Genomic DNA, 20,008 nt, shown 5'->3' with positions numbered 1-20,008 from the left:
TAGATAGCATGCATGTGTGTCTAAACAATTTCAGAACTATGAAAAGGGATGCCGTAATCATAGTCTCAATTGTTTAGACCTTTTGCCATCTGCTTCAAATCTACTTGGTGGAAGTGTTTCCTCACCATCATTTTCATGAATCGGAGAGAAACCTTATGACCCTTAGATTTTATGGTGTATGTGTTCTTATCCATGTGAATCGTCAAAACCATAGTCACAAGACAAGGATAATGACAAATCCAAACTCATATGGACTGAACTTATGCAATCTTAACTTCTTGCCACCTGGCAGTACAGGGCCTGCCATTGCTTCCAAGTTGTTATGCAACCAATTGAGAACTTTCAGAACTCCTATGCAAAGCCAACTTTAACTGGAATGGGCACAAAATATGTCAACACGATAGGTTATAAACCTCAAGTCGTGTGCTAGTGAAGAACCTCAAGTTTTATTCTTGATTAGTTCTTGAAATTCTTTTTAGGATCTTTAAGACTCCCACTATCCTCTTGACATATAAGACTATCTTGCCAAATATTCAAGAGATAGTGCAGATTCTTTATCAAGACAAACACTTCACATAATTGGCCTTAGTTGGTCTTTGTTTTATCCAAAACATCACAACTTACCAATTTCAAATGTACAAGAGTAGGACACTTTTACTCTTACATTTGACAAGTGTTTTAAACCTTTCTTTAAGATATGTCACTCAAGTTACAATCTTGGAATATGACTCTAAGAATTGTTTTGGAACGAAGTATGTCTCATCTTCCTGATCTAACCATTTCAACAATTCATGACTCCTGTTCTTAGTCATAAGAATGCACTAAGATGACCTTTAGAGGACTAATTGTGATATGATTTATAAATCATTAAGATGATCACAAACATGATACTAAAGTACTCTCCCATCTTTTCAGATTTGAGAAACTTTTATCTTTCTACCTAATTTGATTCTTCCCATTCGTTCTGCCATACATTGAGACTTTTCCAATGTTTCAGAATTATACTTAAACTTGTAAGTATAACCATATTTACTAAACTTTAGTAAATCAAATAGTCTTAATGAGCTTTGTGGTGGACATGACCAGTGCACAAGAATGTGTACTCGATCCCTTTAGTCCTTCACTTGACTCACACATCCATGTGAACAAGTAATTAGTCTTGATTTTCCAATGCTTGAAAGTTCTCATTCATCATACTATTCAACTTGCATGATTCCAAGTTTCGGTCCAATTGAAACTTGGGCGATGAGGAACTTTCTTGATTTGGTAAATTTAGACACTACCACAAATGAAAGAATCAAATCCATTTTCCAATATTGCTGTCAGTGGAATCATATAAGCAACAATTTTCCACAAATGCCATTGTAAGGATACTTCAAATAAATAAAATTAAACAATTTTCTTTTATTTTAAAACTTTGCGGAAAAACTTATCCTTACAATCCACATGGAAAATTGTTGTTATCTATTCCTTAGCAATATATCATAACTTCTTAAGCAACTGCTCAAAATTCTGATGCGATCGAAATCCACCTTCGCGATCAGAATCAGCATATACTTCCTTTAAGATTTCTCTCTATTCTTTGATTCTTAAAACATCAACATGTGACCCAGTCACATCATGTAATGAGGATCTCAGAATAGAACTTAACAGAGTTAGATAATGGGTTCTACCTGATGTAGAGTCAAACTTATTGACTTTAACATCCTTAGGTAAATTTGGCAGCTTTTCAATCAACGCCCCTTCCTTTGGAAAAATAAACATATGGACCCTTTGGTAATGGGACTATCTCAGACTTAGCCTTTCTCTTTACCATTTGGTCAACCGGGTTGACTATGGCCAATCCCTTTCCATTGGGAAGAGAATGTTTTTTCTGGATTTCCAGTGTCACCATTGTCACTGTCCATAAAGTTTTTGGGAAGTTGATCTTCTAATCAAATTTGCTTTACTATCGTTCCAAATCATTGCTGATTCAGCAGCACCAAGCAAATAGATATGATCATTAAGGTTCATGTCATAGTCTGTTTCTTAGTAGTCCCAAAGGAACTCACTATGTGACTTAGAAAGTGATTGAACATCCAACTTTCTCAAGACTTTGACACCCAACTCTCCCGGCTTGTCAATATGTGACTTCATCTCTAAGATGTGATCACACATAGACCTTGCTTGCCATTAGGGCTTGAGTGACCTTGAACTTGTGGGTTAGCGAGAATACTTGGAGGAGGTGGAGGAAGAGAAGTATGACTTCCATGAGCCAAACTCGGGAAGTCATATTCATTAGGAAAGCTTGGTTTGGGAAGATCATTGTTGTCTAAACCAGACATCAACAATGGGAGAAATTCACGTAAAGTTGATTTAAGTCCTTAATATAACACCCAATATGATATACTAAGGCTAGGACCCAACAAACTATTTTATAACTTGGAAGAGGGATGTCGTAATCCAAGCTATAAAATATTTGAAGGTAGGTGAATGACGATTCACCAATTTCCACCAAGATAAACGAAATGTATTATTAGGTTTTAATTGGTTTTGAAACTCCTAGATTCTTTTGAGATTCATTGAACTTTTCAATGGCATATTTCAATCTCGAGTGTGCCCTTCAGGTTTTGTGACTGGGATGCCGAGGATCACAAAAGAAGGTGTGAAGTAACCATGCAAATATACTTGGTACCCTTAATATTTACCCCTCAATCGATGTGCCGGTTAACCACACACGCTCCAACGATACTATGATAAACATTAAGTTACCCTTTGCCTACCTTGTTAAGTCCAGGTTAGTGTGCCGGTTAACCACACATGCTCCACTAACAGCTTAAACAAAGTGCAAAGTGTAATTTCATGGATTAGCACCTTATTCATATTTTTCTAAGTAACTAAGATTGGGAATTTATAAGTGTTTAGTTACTTAGTATTTATCATTATACTTATAATGAAGGGAGAATTATAGTCCTTGTCCTACCTGTTCGGCTAACGACCCTCCACCAGTCAAGGAAGCGGTGGGTGAGAGTGGACACCCATTAAACTGTCATTTTATAGGCAGTAAACTTATACCCCCCTTATAGACCGACTTCGTGAATGAGGCCTACTAATGGTAAGACGACTTGCTCTTATACATATAATATATTAAACTTTTAATATTATAATAGTATAAGGGTGTATTTTAGACATTTAAAATACTTGATGGTTTAATCTATTAATTAAACTATACTCTTAATTTAATTAAATTTAAACCATGTCATTATGGAATTATTAATTCTCTTTCAATTAAACACTTTAATTATCTATTAATAAAGTCCATAAGAGTTAATTGAATTATTCAATAAAAACATCATAATTCCAATTATTAAATTCAAAATTAAAACCATTTAATTAATTGTTTAAGTTATGAACCCAGGAGTGTTAGAATTCAATTCTAAATTACACGAATGGTCCCTATAGTTTGGGGTAATTTGCACATTTGGTCCCTAACTTCTTTTTTTAACTCGGAAGGTCCCTACTGTTTGTTTTTGTTACACGCTTGGTCCCTACTGTTTGTTTTTGTTACGAGTTTGGTCTCTGTCTTACCTAAAAAGACTACTATTTAAATAGGAAAAAATAGTGGGGTGGGTAAGGTAAGGTGACGGGGGTGGGGTTGAAGGTGTGTTTATTTAAATAAATTAAAAACCCATGGGAAAATAGACTTTTTAGGTAAGACAGGGACCAAACGCGTAACAAAAACAAACAGTAGGGACCTTCCGAGTTAAAAAAATAAGTTAGGGACCAAACGAGCAAATTACCCTAAACCATAGGGACCATTCGTGTAAGTTTCTCTTTTTTTATCATAAAAAACTTTTTCCAAATTCGAAAACTTGAGGGCAAGTTTTGTAACTCTTGAAAACTTTTGGATTCCATAACTTATGGAGTTAAATACTTGTTTTATGATGAAACTTTTCATGTTCCATAACTTAAGAACAAGTTATGGAATTCTTTAAAACATTAAGACCAAGTTTTGTAACTCCATAAAAAACTTTGAATCAATTTTTTTAAAAAACCTTTTCATATCCATAACTTATGGAGGTTTCAAAAAACTCTTTAGATCAAACTTTTAAAACTAATAAAATAATCATATCATTTTATCTTTTACTAAATTTGACCTAATTCAACTCATATAGCAAATGATTCAAATTTTACAAATAATTAGTTTTTCACAAAAACAAGTAATTATCTTAAAATTTGACAAACGTCATGTTTTTTTTTCCTTTTTTTTTCAACTTGAAAATAAAACATTTGCATCAATATAACAGAAAACAACCCATGGCTCTGATACCACTGTTGGGTTTTGAGCATTCTAACACTCCTATGGTGTACATGCAACCCTATAAACCTTGGATCTATGTTTTCTCTATTATACATGCAAATATTAACTATTCCAAGGTTTCATCCTAACTAGCATATTATGAAGCACCTATACTACAAAGTTCTAGTTAGATGACATACCTTTTGATGTAGCTTGATGTCTTCAAGCTTTAAGAGCTTAGCCCCAATAGTGTGGAAGCCTCAAATGGAATCACAAATCACCAAAACACCTTGGAAGAACTTGAGAGAATATGTATGCACACTAAAATCGGCCTACTCTTATTTTCGCACACTTGTGCCAATTTTGTGAGCCAAGGACCCCTTTATATATTATGGAGGATTAGGGTTACATCCATGTAAACCCTAATACCTATGACCTTTCATTTACATAGGATCCATGGGTTAAAAGCTCCATGGACTATCCATGAAAGCTTAGCCCAACCTAAATGAACTTGGCCCATTCCATATATATAAGAGTCCATATTTAATTAGTTCTTTTTGATCACTTAATTAATTCTAAATTAATTCTTGATCAATACTAATTAAATAATATGATTCCATATTAATATATTAGAACTTATAATATATTAATATAAATCATAAATATACTATTCTCAAAAGACTATCCATATAAATTGTGCCGGTGAAGTGCAACCCAAATGGACCATGCCGGGTCGGGTCAAGTACATACCTAATATAGTTATGGACTTAGACATTAATCCAACAGTTAGGTCATTGGAAGTGCCGGGGGGAATGTTATTATCACCAAGGATTGTAAATGGTAAAAATTCAAAGATTCATTTGAGGATGAGAAGTGAGGATAAGGATTCACCAATTTAGAGCAAGGGTTATGGTTTCAGTCACCAGCATAAGGGGCTTATGGATTTGGTGCGGTATCTTGAGAAGTGATTGAGATTATCGGATTTGCTGAGATTTCGGGGAGTGTTCGTCTGGTCTTCAAGAGTTGTGCGGTCTTTGGGTTTGGATAGTGATGGAATACTAGCATTGGTTAGCGCAGGTTGTCAGCGGTTCAATCTTGAGGGGTAAGATGGATCGGGAATCCTTCAAACTTTGTGTGTTGGGAGAGCTTCGACGAATTCAAGCGGGGGAGAATTGTTCAAGTTCCGGAAGCCGAATCAGTCGTGAAACTAGGCGAGTTTCACACTCCCGTTGGGAGGGAAGACGACTCAGGTGGCCGTCTGGATCGAGGATTGTGTGAGTTGGGAGTTCAGGGAACTTTCAACAGTTGGTTCTCATATTCTTGGTGATTGATAGCGGGCTTTTGATGGACCCAGGTTGGGGTTCCAAGCATGACCCGAGCCCCAGGTTGGGCGATTGGTCTGCTGCGTGTTCGACTCAGGATGAGCATGGAAAGATAGGAGTGTTGGCCATGGAAAGATAGGAGTGTTGTAAGACTACAGGGAGTCCCGTACCATTCACTAGTTGGCAGTTAGTGTGGGAGTGTTGTAAGACTGCAGGGTGGCCCATAGCATTCACCGGTCCCTGTGTAGCGGTGAGGGTCTGGCAAATCCACAAGTGGTCACAAATTTCTTCAGATGGATTAGAACAGGGTGGGTCAGTTTGTGAGACTATGGGAAGGCCGTAGCATGCATGAAATCAAGAAGTGGTAGGTCGTTGGAGGCCGGTTGTGATATAAGACTACAGTTGGTCCTGTAGCATTCACTTTTAGCATTGGATTTGGTGGTGTCAAGTTTGTCGAGGTGATATGATCGGTTGGAGCCATAAGTGGTGAGATAGCTTGGGAAATTATTCCCTGATGAGGCTTTCTTTCGTAAGTCGCGTGGGGCCGCTGGTGTGTCTTTCACTCAGCAACCGCACAGGAATCCGGTGTTTCAGTTAGTTGGCAGACAAGTTGGGACCAGGGAGGTCTCAGCTGCCTTTGGAAAGTAACTAGGGGCATCGAGATAATTCGAAATGGTATTAGTGATTTGGGACTCGTGTGTGGAGTCGCTTGTTATTCAGAAAATATGTCGAGTCACTTGCAGCTTGGATCAAATAATCTCAGAGTAAATGATTTGATCCTGTCGCGCAACTCTCGTCTATGTCTAACCGTTGCAGGGATCAGTCTTCTACTCGAAGGATTATTTGAGCCTTTTGTCACGTATAAGTATTATGCAACAAGAAATCGTCAGTGATCTCGTTCCCAGTGGAAGAATTAAGACAATAAAGGGTTGAAAGCGGTTCGTTTGGTATGGAATCCAATGAGGATTTGGCATGGTAGTGATTCTGTAAGGGCGGTCTGTCGGGGAGTCAGAGCAATCTGAGATTTTAGTTTTCGGGGAAGGTAGAAGTGGTTTTATATAGGGGATTAAGGATTCGTTCTTCATCAGGTTTGGAGAGTTCTGCTAAGGTTGGGTTCGATTGCCTTTGGGAAGGTCGATGTATACGTAGGGGAGTGATTGTGTTATTTAAGTTGTATGGTGTGCCGGGAATGATATGGAATGATTTCGAGGGTGAAATCCAATTTAAGTTGGGGAGAGTTGTAACACCTGGTTTTGAATTGTTTCATTATTCAGGGCTGTGGCCTAATTATCGGTTATTATAAGGCTTTGGCCCTTGGGGAAAAAGAGAATTAGGCCCTTTGGGTGCAGGTAATGTAGTATGAGTGATCCGAGTGTTCGTCCGTGTTCTGGAGCTCAAGGGTATAATTGTAATTTTGTCAGTTCGGGCCTTTATGAAATTTGAGTATTTGTCCGGGAAGTTCTAAGGCAAGGGGGAGTGGTTGGAAATGTAGGGCCTCTCGTCACCTTTTCGTGGATATAAATTTCGTTGGAAACAGACTTAAGACGAATGAGTTATGGCTAAATGAAGTAAGTGTAGTGGAGGATCATCTAGTACACGGGGCCTACAAGTCGTGTATGCAAGGCGTATCGAGTAACTTGGTTGCGGGGTTTCCTTGAGTACACCAAGCGTACTAAGGGGTACGTAGGGCGTACTCCCTTCAACATCAAACCCTATTTTTGAGGTTTTACCCCTATATAAGCAACATTATATCCCTCATCTAGATATTTTAGGTCATCCTCCATCCCCTTTAGCCTATATTGAAACCCTAGAGAGCCTTGAGTTAGTTTTGGAGTTTGGAAGAGTGTTTGTGGTGGTTTGTTCAAGAGAAGAAGAAGCTTGAAGACTCATTCTTTGGAGGAGGGTTTTGAGATCCAACATTAGCATCTTCTTTTGGTGGCTTGGATGATATAAAGTTCAAACCTTGCCATTTCATTTCATAGATCTACTTCTTGGCATATTTTTTTTTGTCATTTTGGTCCTTTTGGTTGGGATTGGGAGTTAGGGTTGTTGTTGGAGCTCAATCTTATAGATCTGGATATATTATGGGTTCTATGGGCATAAAGATGCAACTTTATGGTTGTTATGGTCCCATGTATGTATTAAGTCAATTGTTAAGCTCTTTTGAGCTCTAACGCCCCATTTAGCCATGCATGAACATAAAGTTGGCAACTTTATGTTATTAACCACCTTAAGGATGTAAAATTTGGGTTTGGATCGAAGTCTTGTTGGGTTAAGAGCTAATTTGGAAAGTTGGCCAAGGTTGGTGAGTACGTTGGGCATACAAGCCTGTATGCAGCGCGTACAAGTCCACTAAGTTGTACGCTGAGCATACAAGCTGAGTACTCCCTGCGTACTCAGCAGACTTGGGTTTCATTGTTTTGGGCTTCAGTTTTGGTCTAAGTTTGGGGTTGATTGCTTTGGGCCATGTTGGGCTATCAGGATGTTATGGTTGGGTTATAGAGATTTTAAGTGGACTCTAATGGATGAAGGTGTGACAACCCGAAATTTTTTGCCTTGTAAGTTCAGCCATTCAACTTAACCGATTGTCAGAATCGTTTCTGCTATCAGTTAGCCTTGTTTAGAGTCTGTTTAAGGGTTCAAAGCTCAGTACATTCAAGCATTGAGTATAGGATTGGGTCGCGTAAGTACCTAGCCTTGAAATCAAGCCCTACACTCCATTTGAGGGAGTGTACGACCGTACACATGTATGTGCGGCCGTACACACATGTGTGTGCGGCCGTAGACCCCCTCCATAAGAGTGATATCCTTCCATTTCCAATCCATTTCCTCAGTTTCCAAGTCAAGAAAATCGATTTCTCTCTCAACTATCATCGAGCCTTTCACCCGATCTTCAAGAATGTAAGCCTTTCTTCCGTTTTGATTTATTGTTATCTTTCTCCCCCTAGTAACATCCTTTGATTTCATCCATTGGAAATCATCTTTTGGCTAGATCTTCAAATCTTCATCCATTTCACCAAGAACACCAAGAACATACACTTGTTCTTGGTGAATTTGAGCCTTCTTGAGCCTCCAGATCGTAAGTACTCTTTCCCTATGCTTAGAACTTGATAAGAACACTATATTAACACCCTAAAAATGTCCAGAACTCAAGAACATAAGGAGTGTACGGCCGTACACCCATGTGTGGCCGTACACCCCTCAAAACACCCCTAAAGGGCCTTCAAAGTGTAATTCTAGCTTCAACACTTGATGAGCAATTGTCCTACAAGCTTCCCTTTCCTTAGAAAACACTTTTGTGCACTTATTACCATGAGTTTACGGCCGCACACTCCATGTACGTACATGCATGGCCGCACACTCCTCATTGTGGCCGTACACTCCCCTTAGATGAATCACATGTAATTCTAACACTTGGTCAAAGTGTTTCCTAGTCCCTAAAGGTGTTTCCTTGCATATGGTTGCTTCTAAACACTATATTCATGTCAATATATGCCATTATATGTCATTTAGGACTCGTTTGTGTCTCGGGACTTCATTCATGGAACTTCTCATCCTTACGCGCATATTTGTTTGAATCACCCACATAAGGTGAGTTCATACCTCTATAATGAATCTTTTAACTGTTTTAAATGCTTTTAAGGGGGGGGGGGGGAATACAAGTTGAACACATTGATAATTGTGTAAATGTTTGTTATAAACATCTTTCAAAAGATTGTTTATGTCTTTTATAAGTGATCAAAACATTTCAAAAACTCTTTTAAAGTTATGTTACTTTATAGTTTAACAAAACTCCGTTTTTAAAGTACAAGCATAACTTAGTAGAAAAATGAGTCTTTTCAATAGCAGTTCAAGTAAAATACTAGTAAACTATAAGGGGTATAGTTTAGAGGTTCAGTTCATACTAGATGCTAGAACATACTATAAAGAGAAACAGGGAGGTAGATACAATACATCAGAGAGACATAGTATATACTATAACAAAGAGAACATACTAAGATACTATAACCGAAAGAACATACTAAGATGCTATAGCAGAAGAACAATACAGGATCTAATTATACCAATAATCACTAACTCATTGTTCTAAACAAAAGGTGATAGTAAATTGGGTATACATGATCATATAACTTTAATGTGAATTTACACGGCTTAGCAATTTGTTTGCGGAAGTCGCATTTGGTCCCCATAATCTCTTGCAGGGAGAGCGTATAGTATGGGTACTATCCATCACATTATGACCTTAATAAAACAAACATGTTTTAAAGGTAATCAGTACATCGGGATGTCAGTTCAAAAGACAACTGGGTACCTACATTTTCCTATTACTTTCATATTGTGACAGTTCCACTTGAAAGTTAATGCAAACTATTTTCGAGTTAAGATAGTTATAAACTAGGGAAAACTTACATCTTTTCAAATGACAAACAGAACAGTCGAGTCTAGTACATTCAGTAGAAAGGGGCCTATAATGCTAACTTTATGATTTCTTAGTTTATACATTAGGGATATATATTAATCGAGTCCGACAGGTAGTAGGATGTGTGTTTCCGCTTCATTCCATGTTCATTGTTTGGTTGTGGGCTTAGAGCAGGTTCACCCAGCCTACTATCTATTTGTCCTTAACTACATATATATTCCGTATACACCCAGTAATCATAAGGAGTACCAGGTATGGGTCAGGTCATAGGACACAAATTCAATGCACCGTTTTCTAGTACAAAACATACTTTTCAAATAGAACATTTGGTAGTCAAAACTAGAAACATACCAGTAAAGGTTTAACCCATTTTATTAAACCAGTATAACTTAAAGGACCTTAGGTGGTTAATTCTATAATACCTTAGTTTATACATCAGGGTTATATATAATTAATACCCGATAGGTAGTTGGATGTGTGCCTTCCGCCTCATTTCCTGTTCCTTGTTTGGTTGTGGGCTTAGGGCAGATTCACACAATTAACTATTTATTCGATATTAGATTATATATAGCTAGTATAAACTAAGTGATTATAGAAGGAACTATTGTGGTTACCATTTTTACTAAAAGAAATAAGGATTTTCTTAAAGAATATTTTCACCAAATATAAAGGAACTATTACAGTTAACTCCGTGAGTACCAAGTGAATACGCCAGGGTTATATACAACGATGATCTAACAAACAATGGGATGTGTGCCTTCCGCCTCATTTCCTGTTCCTTGTTTGGTTCTAGGCTTAGGGCAGATACACACAACCGATTGTTTGTTTACTCTGGGTTTTATATAACTTGTATCCATTTAGTACTCATAGAAAGGATTGTAGAGTCATTTTTACTTAGCTTTCATCAAAGCAGGAAATATAGGATTTTCTGGAGGAACAGGCGAACTTTTCTAAAAGAACTTACAACTTTCTATAACTTTCTTACAACTTACTTACATCACTAAAATATTATGAACTCACCAGCTTAAATGCTGATCTACTCTTTCAAAATAACTTGTATTCTCAGGAGACCAGTAGACAGGTACGCGCTCTGGGATTCAGAAGATGGAGCAGTATAGCTTCATGTCTTTTTGTTATTTGCTATGTATTCTATATTATGTGAATCACATACTTTGTAAACACTTTCTTTCTAATGAAATGGTTGTTTATTACTTTGCTTACTATGATGCATGACTTGTGATACTAAACATGACGTCCTCCACCCCCGGACATTTCCGCCGTTCCGGTTTTGGGGTGTGACAGAAGGCCCATGAAAGGGATTGCCGGATTAGGCCCAATTTGGAAAATTGGGCCGAAGTAGGTCCTTAGGTGTTATTTTGGACTTTTGGATTGGGCTTTGGCCTTGGTCCATGTTAGAGGAAGGGTAAAAAGGTCTTTTACCTTAATTTGGAATCGTAAGGTGAGTCTGAGCCTAGTTATTGATGTATGATTATTTTGGTGATTTGTAGCGCGAGAATTTTAGCGAGGCATTGGTCATAGATTCTTTGTGTGAGATTCGGCAGTGTGAGGTGGTTTTTCGTCACTGTATTTATAGGTCGAAGGCACCAAGGTTGGCCCATTGGTTTGATAACCTGATATTCAATTATATGCTGAGTATGGAATTGATATGCATGCTAGTTTTGATATGCTAGTCTGGTAGATCAGTAGGACTACCTATGATACTATCTGTATGCTTATCTGTATATGTTTGTATCTGTTATATGTCGACATATTGTGTGGGTTGGGTTGAGGTTGTACTACTCCATGCGGTAGGCAACAAACCCTGGAGCAATCCAGATATGAGCTGAGGGTCGGGTAGGGCATGCCAGACTCATACTGAGGGCTCATGAGCATTCCAGTTACAAGCTGAGGAACAGGTAGGGCATGCCAGACTCATACTAAGGGCTTGGTGATATTCAGTCTGAGGACTGATATGGTCGCGGAGCAAGCCAGGCATAAGTCATGGGCCCCAAGGGCAAGCCATATCCAATCTTTTAGCTGTGGACCCATTGCATGTTGTTATTGTACATGTGTTGGTGCTTTGGGGAACTCACTAAGCTTTGGGCTTACAGTTATAGGTTATATTTCAGGTACATCAGATGATTGCGGGAAGTCAAAGGCGTGATCGTGCACCTCCTCATATTTTGTTTTATGATTTTGGGAAAACTCTGATAATAAACATGTTTGAAAACTATTTTGTAAACAACGATGGTTTGTGGATTGGTTTTAAAAGTTTAAATTTTTCATGAATTTTATGGATGTTACAACTTTCCACACCTATCCATACTAGATCCAAGAATTGTCCCAACGTTTCCAAGTCACTACACTTCTTTACCAATAGGACTTTTCACACACCGAGTGTTACAAGGGCTTAATCATTAATTTCCCTAGACTTTCTTCTAGGATTCCTACTAACCGTACACTCGTATAATTAGAAATCTATGCTAACATCAGTAGTCGCCTTGTGTATGCAAATTGTAGATAATCCAGGATTAGATAGACAGTCGAATAAATGATTCTACCCTAAGTCCACAACCAAAACAAGGAACATGAAGTAAGGCCGAATTAAGCATTCGAAGGCTATAAAATCCTAGTTAACTATAACTCTATAGCATACACTTAGTATCCATATAATATCAACACAGATTTCGAGTAGCACATAAAATTCAATTTCTAAGGCTACAAGGCATCCTAAATATCAGACAACTCTAACATGCAATTCCTGAAAATATCCTTAGCCCTTATACTAGCATGCATTTCTAATAATTCATATACCAACATATATATAGACAATATGGATGTATCGGAAATCACTTTCCTTTCTGAGCTCCGACTGACTATACACATCGTATCTTTTCCCTTTGAATAAATTTCTTTTAAAAGATTTGTAAAAATATTCAGATCCATAGTTTGAGTCTGGAATCACACAAGTGTTCATCAAATTCTCTCAAACCAGGGCTCTAATACCAACTGGTTACATCCAGATTTTCAATACAATTTTTTTAACATATAGAACATATATCCAAAAGCCTTTTTTTTTTGACATATAGACCATATATCCAAAAGACCATTTTTATTGAAAGATCATTGTCATACATTTATTAAACATAAAATAGAGTTTTAACGGAAGTCTAAAAACATTATTAATTTCTTCGATGCAAGTACATGTTGGAACCTTTCCACGATCAGAAGAACACCCTGAAAAAATAGTTATTCAACAACTGTAAGTCGAGGCTTAGTGAGTTTTTCGAAGATACCATATATCACAACACATATACATGCATACAAGCAATGGCTCACGACCTTTTGCCGATCCATCAATAAAATGTGTATCTAGACTTACGACATGCCTGCCATTTCGTCGTCAACACGGGTCTATAGGCTCTCGACATGTCGCCATTCCGCCATCAACACCTCACTTAACCATAATGAATAATTCAAGTACAATAACATTTAAGCACATAGGCACTATACTTTTTGACTCTGCTCTACTATATCACATATCCTAATATACATGGATATATATTGTAATATATAGTATAGTGAAATAACTCACCTGATTACGATAAGCACAACAATCACGTATCATCTAATTGATGTATAGCTCGGAAAGTTGCAGGCGTAACTCACTAGAAAATCTTATTATTTCCTTCTTACTCTAAAAACATTAAGTGAAACTGAAGTGTAAAATAAATAATGGTAATTGCGTCTATTTTTATTGGAATGTTACGTGGTCATGTTTTATCAAAATTGTACGATCTCACCGTATTAAGCCACCAAATATTGTATGAACTCACCATATTAAGCCATGTTATATACCACTTATCTTATTTTGAGTAATATAAATATGAGCATTCTTATCCATAACATTTAATCTTAAGTACACATCTTATTCTTCTCTCTCTCTCTCTCTCTCTATATATATATATATATATATATATATATATATATATATATATATATATATATATATATATATATACTAGCCGTTTACCCGCGCTAAATGATTAGCAACAAATATTAAAGTAAAAAATAATTTCTATATGAGTCAATTCTTTTGTGCAAGTAGTTTACATCTAAACAATCATCAATAAGAGTCAAGCTAACATAAAAGAAATCAATAAGAATTAAAACTTAAAGGTCTGGATTCTTTACAAGTGTACATGAACACATAATTGATTGTGCATTATTAATTGTGCAACATTTCTTTATACACCACATTTGATGTATAAACTTCGTTGCCTTTGAATTGTACGTCAGACTTCACTAATACTTTTGCATTGGCACGTGAAGTGTCAGATAAAGTTGGTCATGCGAGAAAACCGATTTTAGAGAAAACCGATTTTAGAAGATAAATACATACATTTGGAATATTTTGTCTCTGTGCTTTATTGATTGTCATCACGAAACATAATCGAATCGGAAGTTATTATCTCTTCAACTTGAATGGGAACATGTATCATAGACTTACATAGAGGAATTCTTGGAAAAAAACACCCTCTTTCTAGTATGTTGACCAAAAGTTATTTTGGCATCAATGACATTGTGCTGAAAGCTTTTACATATCAATCGGGTTTCGGTACACAATCCATTTGATAGGTCAAGATTTCGTAATAGTATTATAGGGCATCCAACTTTTAGTCGTGGGTAATGATGAGGTAAACAACTAACAATGAGCGCCATCAAGAATTCCACATGATAGAAGTTATTTATATTGTTTATCGTTTCATCAAAATGATAGTAAATTTTCTTTTCTCTATGGAATCGGTCAATCAAATAATCAATAATCTCATCTACACTCTCGCCACGTATTGCATTATGTATTCTATTTTGTATCATTTGTATTACTTTGGCGATTATCATTAGAATGACCACAACCATGCCACTTTTGTTGTGAAGATAAGTAAAGTTACCATCTAGAGGTTGAGGTCCTTTAGCAGTTATAGTGTCGAGCAACCATGCCTCAAAAGAACTCTGTATATATTAAAAATCTACAAGTATAAGGTAAAAATAAGTAAGGTAATATTAGAACTCAATTTTAAATATAAAAATGATGGATAAATATATTAACTACTTATTGAAACTGGTAACCTTATATCATGAAAAGAAACTGGTAATACAATCATAAACATCACCAATACATGATTCTTTTATGTGTGAAATTTTAAGATACTGACAAATGAAAGAGAAATATAGCCAACATCAAACCTAAATAATCAAGTGTTAGCCTTGTTACCAAATAATCTGTTGATCTTAAAAATGCTCAACTCGATATAAAAATATCAAAAATCAAAATCACAATGCATAACCGAACTTCATTTTTTAAATGTTAATGCAATAATCAAAGTCTTAAAGCATGGGATGTAATTTTGTGTACCCAAATTGAGATAGACATGACAGGATCACTAACATTGGCAAAAAAAAGCCAAAAATGGTAGAAAAATGAAGAATATAAGTTGGGGGTGGGGGGTTGGGTTTACCTGTAAACCCACATCAGTGCTAATAATGCACCCAAAAAACAACAAATGAAAAATATTACCTGAAGCTACCCCTTTTACCAGAGAGCATCAAACATACTTTTAGCTCTCTCTCTTTGATTCTACTTCTTTTGGTTATCCCTGCAATTAGAAAAAGAGAAACTAATATAAAATAAATTAATAGGTTAACCATCTAACTTTTGAAAAATGTTATTATCATTCAACTTTCTAGATCCCTTATAGATATTGTTCATTTACTTTTTAAAAAATTGGAAGATTATAAAAAAAACATAACATACGTTCATCATTAAATTATTGATTTTAAAACTTAGTATCTTACGAAAATTTATAGATCACAATAAAAGTGAAAACATGTGGAAAATGCAACTCGGATCAAACTGATCTCTGGTCTCATATTCCAGATGTAAAAGAGACTTGCCCACTTTTAGCATGGTAAGAGAAACTAAAAAACATTAGGAAACATGAATCAGGATGATAGAGATTTGGTATGACGAAACCAAATTCAACTAATAAATAGAGTTCTAGACTAAAAGTTACCTCTCGGAAAAATGTTTATGGAAACCATTTTGCAAAACTGAGTAGGTGCTTCATATTGCATATTGTTATAATGGAAAAATACTACAACAATCATAATTGTATTTATAATTAATCAAAACATGCAAGAAAAAAAAAATCTCAAACTCAAACTCCATGTGAACAGATATGGATATTAAAAATATCGTTTGCATAGGGAAATCAAAAGAAAAATATCAAACTTGGCAATCAAAAAAATATTTAACCTTAAATCTGATCTTCAAAAACATATAGCCCATAAAATAATGACTAATTAACAAAATAAAATGTAGATGTCACTTGACCAACATTAAGTGTGTTGGTTACTCAAAACCTGCAACTAATAAATGATGAAATTAGAGTAACAAACAAATATAAACTGTGAAAGCAAATCACATATAACAAAATTATTAAGAGAAAATCAGAGATAAAAACACATAAAACCGAATCTACTATGAGCAAGTGAGAGATAACAAAAAACACAAAACAAAATCTACTATGGGAAAATCTGACAGAACAAAAAGAACAACAAACCAAATCTATGAATGTGTACCTATGATGCGGGGTTGGCTCTCCTACAACCTGCAAAAACTACATAAAAATAAAACCATATTCAGATGACCAAATCAAATTATGAGTGCAAAATATGGTGTCTAGGGTTTTAAGAGAGAACGTTGAGTGACAGCAGCGATACCAGTGGGCACATTAGGCTTTTGGTATAGAGATTCAGAAGAGACGATGGGCGATTTTAAGGAGGGATAGGAAACAGGTGATGGTCGATGACGGTGTAAGGGTGCAGGGTAATGTTAAGGAGAGAAGGGAAGATTTGTGGGTGGTGAATAGTAGTGATGGTTGAGGCGGAGCAGTCAACCACGACGTAGTAGGAGGCCAAAGGATGACCACTGTGTGATTGAAGGCTACACCACCACCATTAGATTGAAGAGGTCGATGCATAGGGTTCAGTCGTAGATGAGAGAAGATTGAGGAAATCAGCACGATCACAAAGAAGAGGAGAGGAAATATAGCGGAAGGGAGACGATATATGGGCTGAAGATAAGGGATTTCAAAATTCGAACTATACGCATGTGATATTAAATGGATCCGAGTCAAACAAAGTAACATACTACCGATACATAAGGAAAGATATAAAGGTGGAAGAGCCGAGACTCTAATTTGACTTTTCACCGGATAAGATTGGCATAAGTTCTGAGTTTTATATAATGCATAAACTTGTTGTAATTAATGCTTTAAGGGGTATACCTCTTAAAATTCAGCATTTCATGGTAAATGCTTTTTAAGGTATATATATATATATATATATATATATATATATATATATATATATATATATATATATATATATATTCTATTAGTATCTTTAACCTCACAAATGATTAATTATATTAATAACTTAATACATTTAAGCCGATACATGTATATATTATAAAACATAACATACATATGTTTTATTTTTGTTACTAAAAACAATAATTTACTAACTTAACTATAATATATATATATATATATATATATATATATATATATATATATATATATATATATATATATATATATATATATATATATATATATATAACGTTTCCTCATTTTTATAACCAAAATTATATTAACCTTAAACATCTTAAACATAATATAATACATAATATTTATCTTGTCACATTAATATATATTATCCTTGATTAAATATATCAAATATATTTTATAATTACTTATACATCTTTCGAACTCTATATTTTATAAGATCTAAATATGACATATTTCTAAAATATAATATATATTATTTTACGACCGATCTAACTTTAATAATCGATCATTGACATCGTAAACTACCTGGTTTTTATTATTTGAAAATACGGGTGTTACATGATGCAACTTCAGGAATTGTTGGACAAAATGTTTCATTAGACCTAGTTCATCACCCTGGGGAGCTCCGGTGTTATTCGTAAAGAAGTAGGACATGAGTATGAGGATGTGCATAGATTACAGAGAGTTGAACAAAACAAAAATAAAGAATAAATACCCATTGTCAAGGATTGATGACCCGTTCGATCAGTTTCAAGGTGCAAGCTACTTTTCGAAGATCGATCTTAGTTCAGGGTATCATCAGTTGAAGGTGAGAGGGCAAGATATCGAAAAGACAGCCTTTAGGACGAGATATGGACACTATGAGTTTTTGGTCAGTCGTTTGGACCGACCAATGCTCCAACAACATTTATGGATCTAATGAATCGGGTTTGTAAACCATTTCTTGATAGGTATGTAATAGTGTTCATCGATGATATTCTAATATACTCAAAGAGCCAGCAGGAGCATGGAAAGCATTTCCAAGAAGTGTTAGAAGTTTTTAAGAAAAAGAAGTTGTATGCAAAGTTCTCTAAATGTGATTTTTGGATACGAGAGGTATACTTCTTGGTTCATGTGATTAACCAAGAAGGAATAATGGTTGATCCAGCCAATATTGAAGCAGTAATGAAGTGGGAACGACCAAAAAGTTCCACTATGATTCGTAGTTTTCTGGGATTAGTTGGATATTACCGAAGGCTTATCCAAGACTTTTCCTCAATAGTTGCCCTGTTGACAGCTTTGACCCATAAAGGAGCTACCTACACATGGAACGAGAAGCATGAAGAAGATTTTGTGAAGTTAAGGAAGAAGTTGCGTGAAGCACCAATTCTTTCTTTACCCGATGGAGTGGAAGACTTTGCAGTTTATACTAATGCATCTGGAATTGGGTTAGGTTGTGTTCTGACACAAAGAGATAAAGTAAAAACATATGCATCCTGACAACTGAAAGTCCACGAATTCAACTACCCCACTCATGATTTGGAGTTGGCAGCAGTAGTTTCCGTGCTAAAGATATGGAGGCACTATCTTTAAGGCACAAAGTGTAAACTTTTTACTGATCATAGGAGTCTCTAATATCTCTTTAATCAAAAGGAGTTGAACATGAGAGAAAGATGCTGGCTAGAATTACTCAAGGATTACGATTGTGAAATAATTTACCACCTTGGTAAGGAAAATGTCGTAGCTGATGCTTTGAGTAGGAAGATAAATATGGAAAGGAGAAGGCCCAAAGCGTTAAAGATTGAAATTGTCTCGACAATTATAGAAAGTATCACGAAATTGCAGAATGATGCTTTGGAAGCAGATAACCGAAAAGAAGAATTTTTAGGAAAAACGTTAGTGTTCGGTATAAAGAATCAAGGATTGACGGTATACCAAAACAAAATTTGGGTGCTTAAGATAGGAGGAATAAGAGATCTTCTCATGGAAGAGTCTCACAAGACCATGTACTCTATTCATCCAGACAGTACCAAGATGTATAGCGATCTGAAACCTTACTACTGGTGGCCGACGATGAAGCTCGATGTCATAAAGTATGTTGTTGAATGTGTGACCTATGCAAGAGTTAAAGCTCAACATCAGAAACCATATGGGATTATGGAACCTTTACTGGTACCCATGGGAAAATGGGAAGACATCACCATGGATTTTATGACTAAACTACACGGAACGAAGGGAGGTCACGATATGATTTGGATAATTATAGACCGATTCACGAAGAGTGCACATTTCATAGAAGCCAATGAGAAATGTGATGGGTTTTGAGCATTCTAACACTCCTATGGTGTACATGAAACCCTAGATGCTTTGGATCTATGTTTTCTCTATTATACATGCAAACTTTCATTTTCCAAAGCATCATCCTAACTAGCATACTATGGAGTATATACACTACAAAATCTAGTTAGATGACTTACCTTTGTTGTAGCTTGTTAACTTGGAGCTTTAAGAGCCTAGCACCAATAAGGTGAATGCCTCAAATGGAACAACAAATCACCACCAACATTTGGAGGACTTGAGAGAATGCTTCTTG

At 35.9% G+C, this 20,008-nt stretch overlaps 1 protein-coding gene across 1 annotated transcript; it reads left to right on the top strand.

The window, feature by feature from the left end:
* The first annotated feature begins 18,570 nt into the window (after positions 1-18,570).
* Positions 18,571-18,915, top strand: LOC145106343 (putative mitochondrial protein AtMg00860). Its single transcript, XM_079043345.1, has one exon. It carries the CDS (start codon positions 18,571-18,573, stop codon positions 18,913-18,915), a length of 345 nt encoding a protein of 114 aa, XP_078899471.1.
* Positions 18,916-20,008: the final 1,093 nt, after the last annotated feature.

Source organism: Lactuca virosa, chromosome 4, assembly GCF_052849685.1.
Source record: "Lactuca virosa cultivar CGN04683 chromosome 4, Lactuca_virosa_CGN04683_v6, whole genome shotgun sequence".
Classification (NCBI taxonomy): Eukaryota; Viridiplantae; Streptophyta; class Magnoliopsida; order Asterales; family Asteraceae; genus Lactuca; species Lactuca virosa.
This window is presented reverse-complemented; position numbering and strand designations above follow the sequence as displayed.

What these genes read in the sequence shown, in the direction of transcription:
- LOC145106343 (XM_079043345.1), top strand. Translation starts at nt 18,571, where the DNA reads ATGGTTGATCCAGCCAATATTGAAGCAGTAATGAAGTGGGAACGACCA.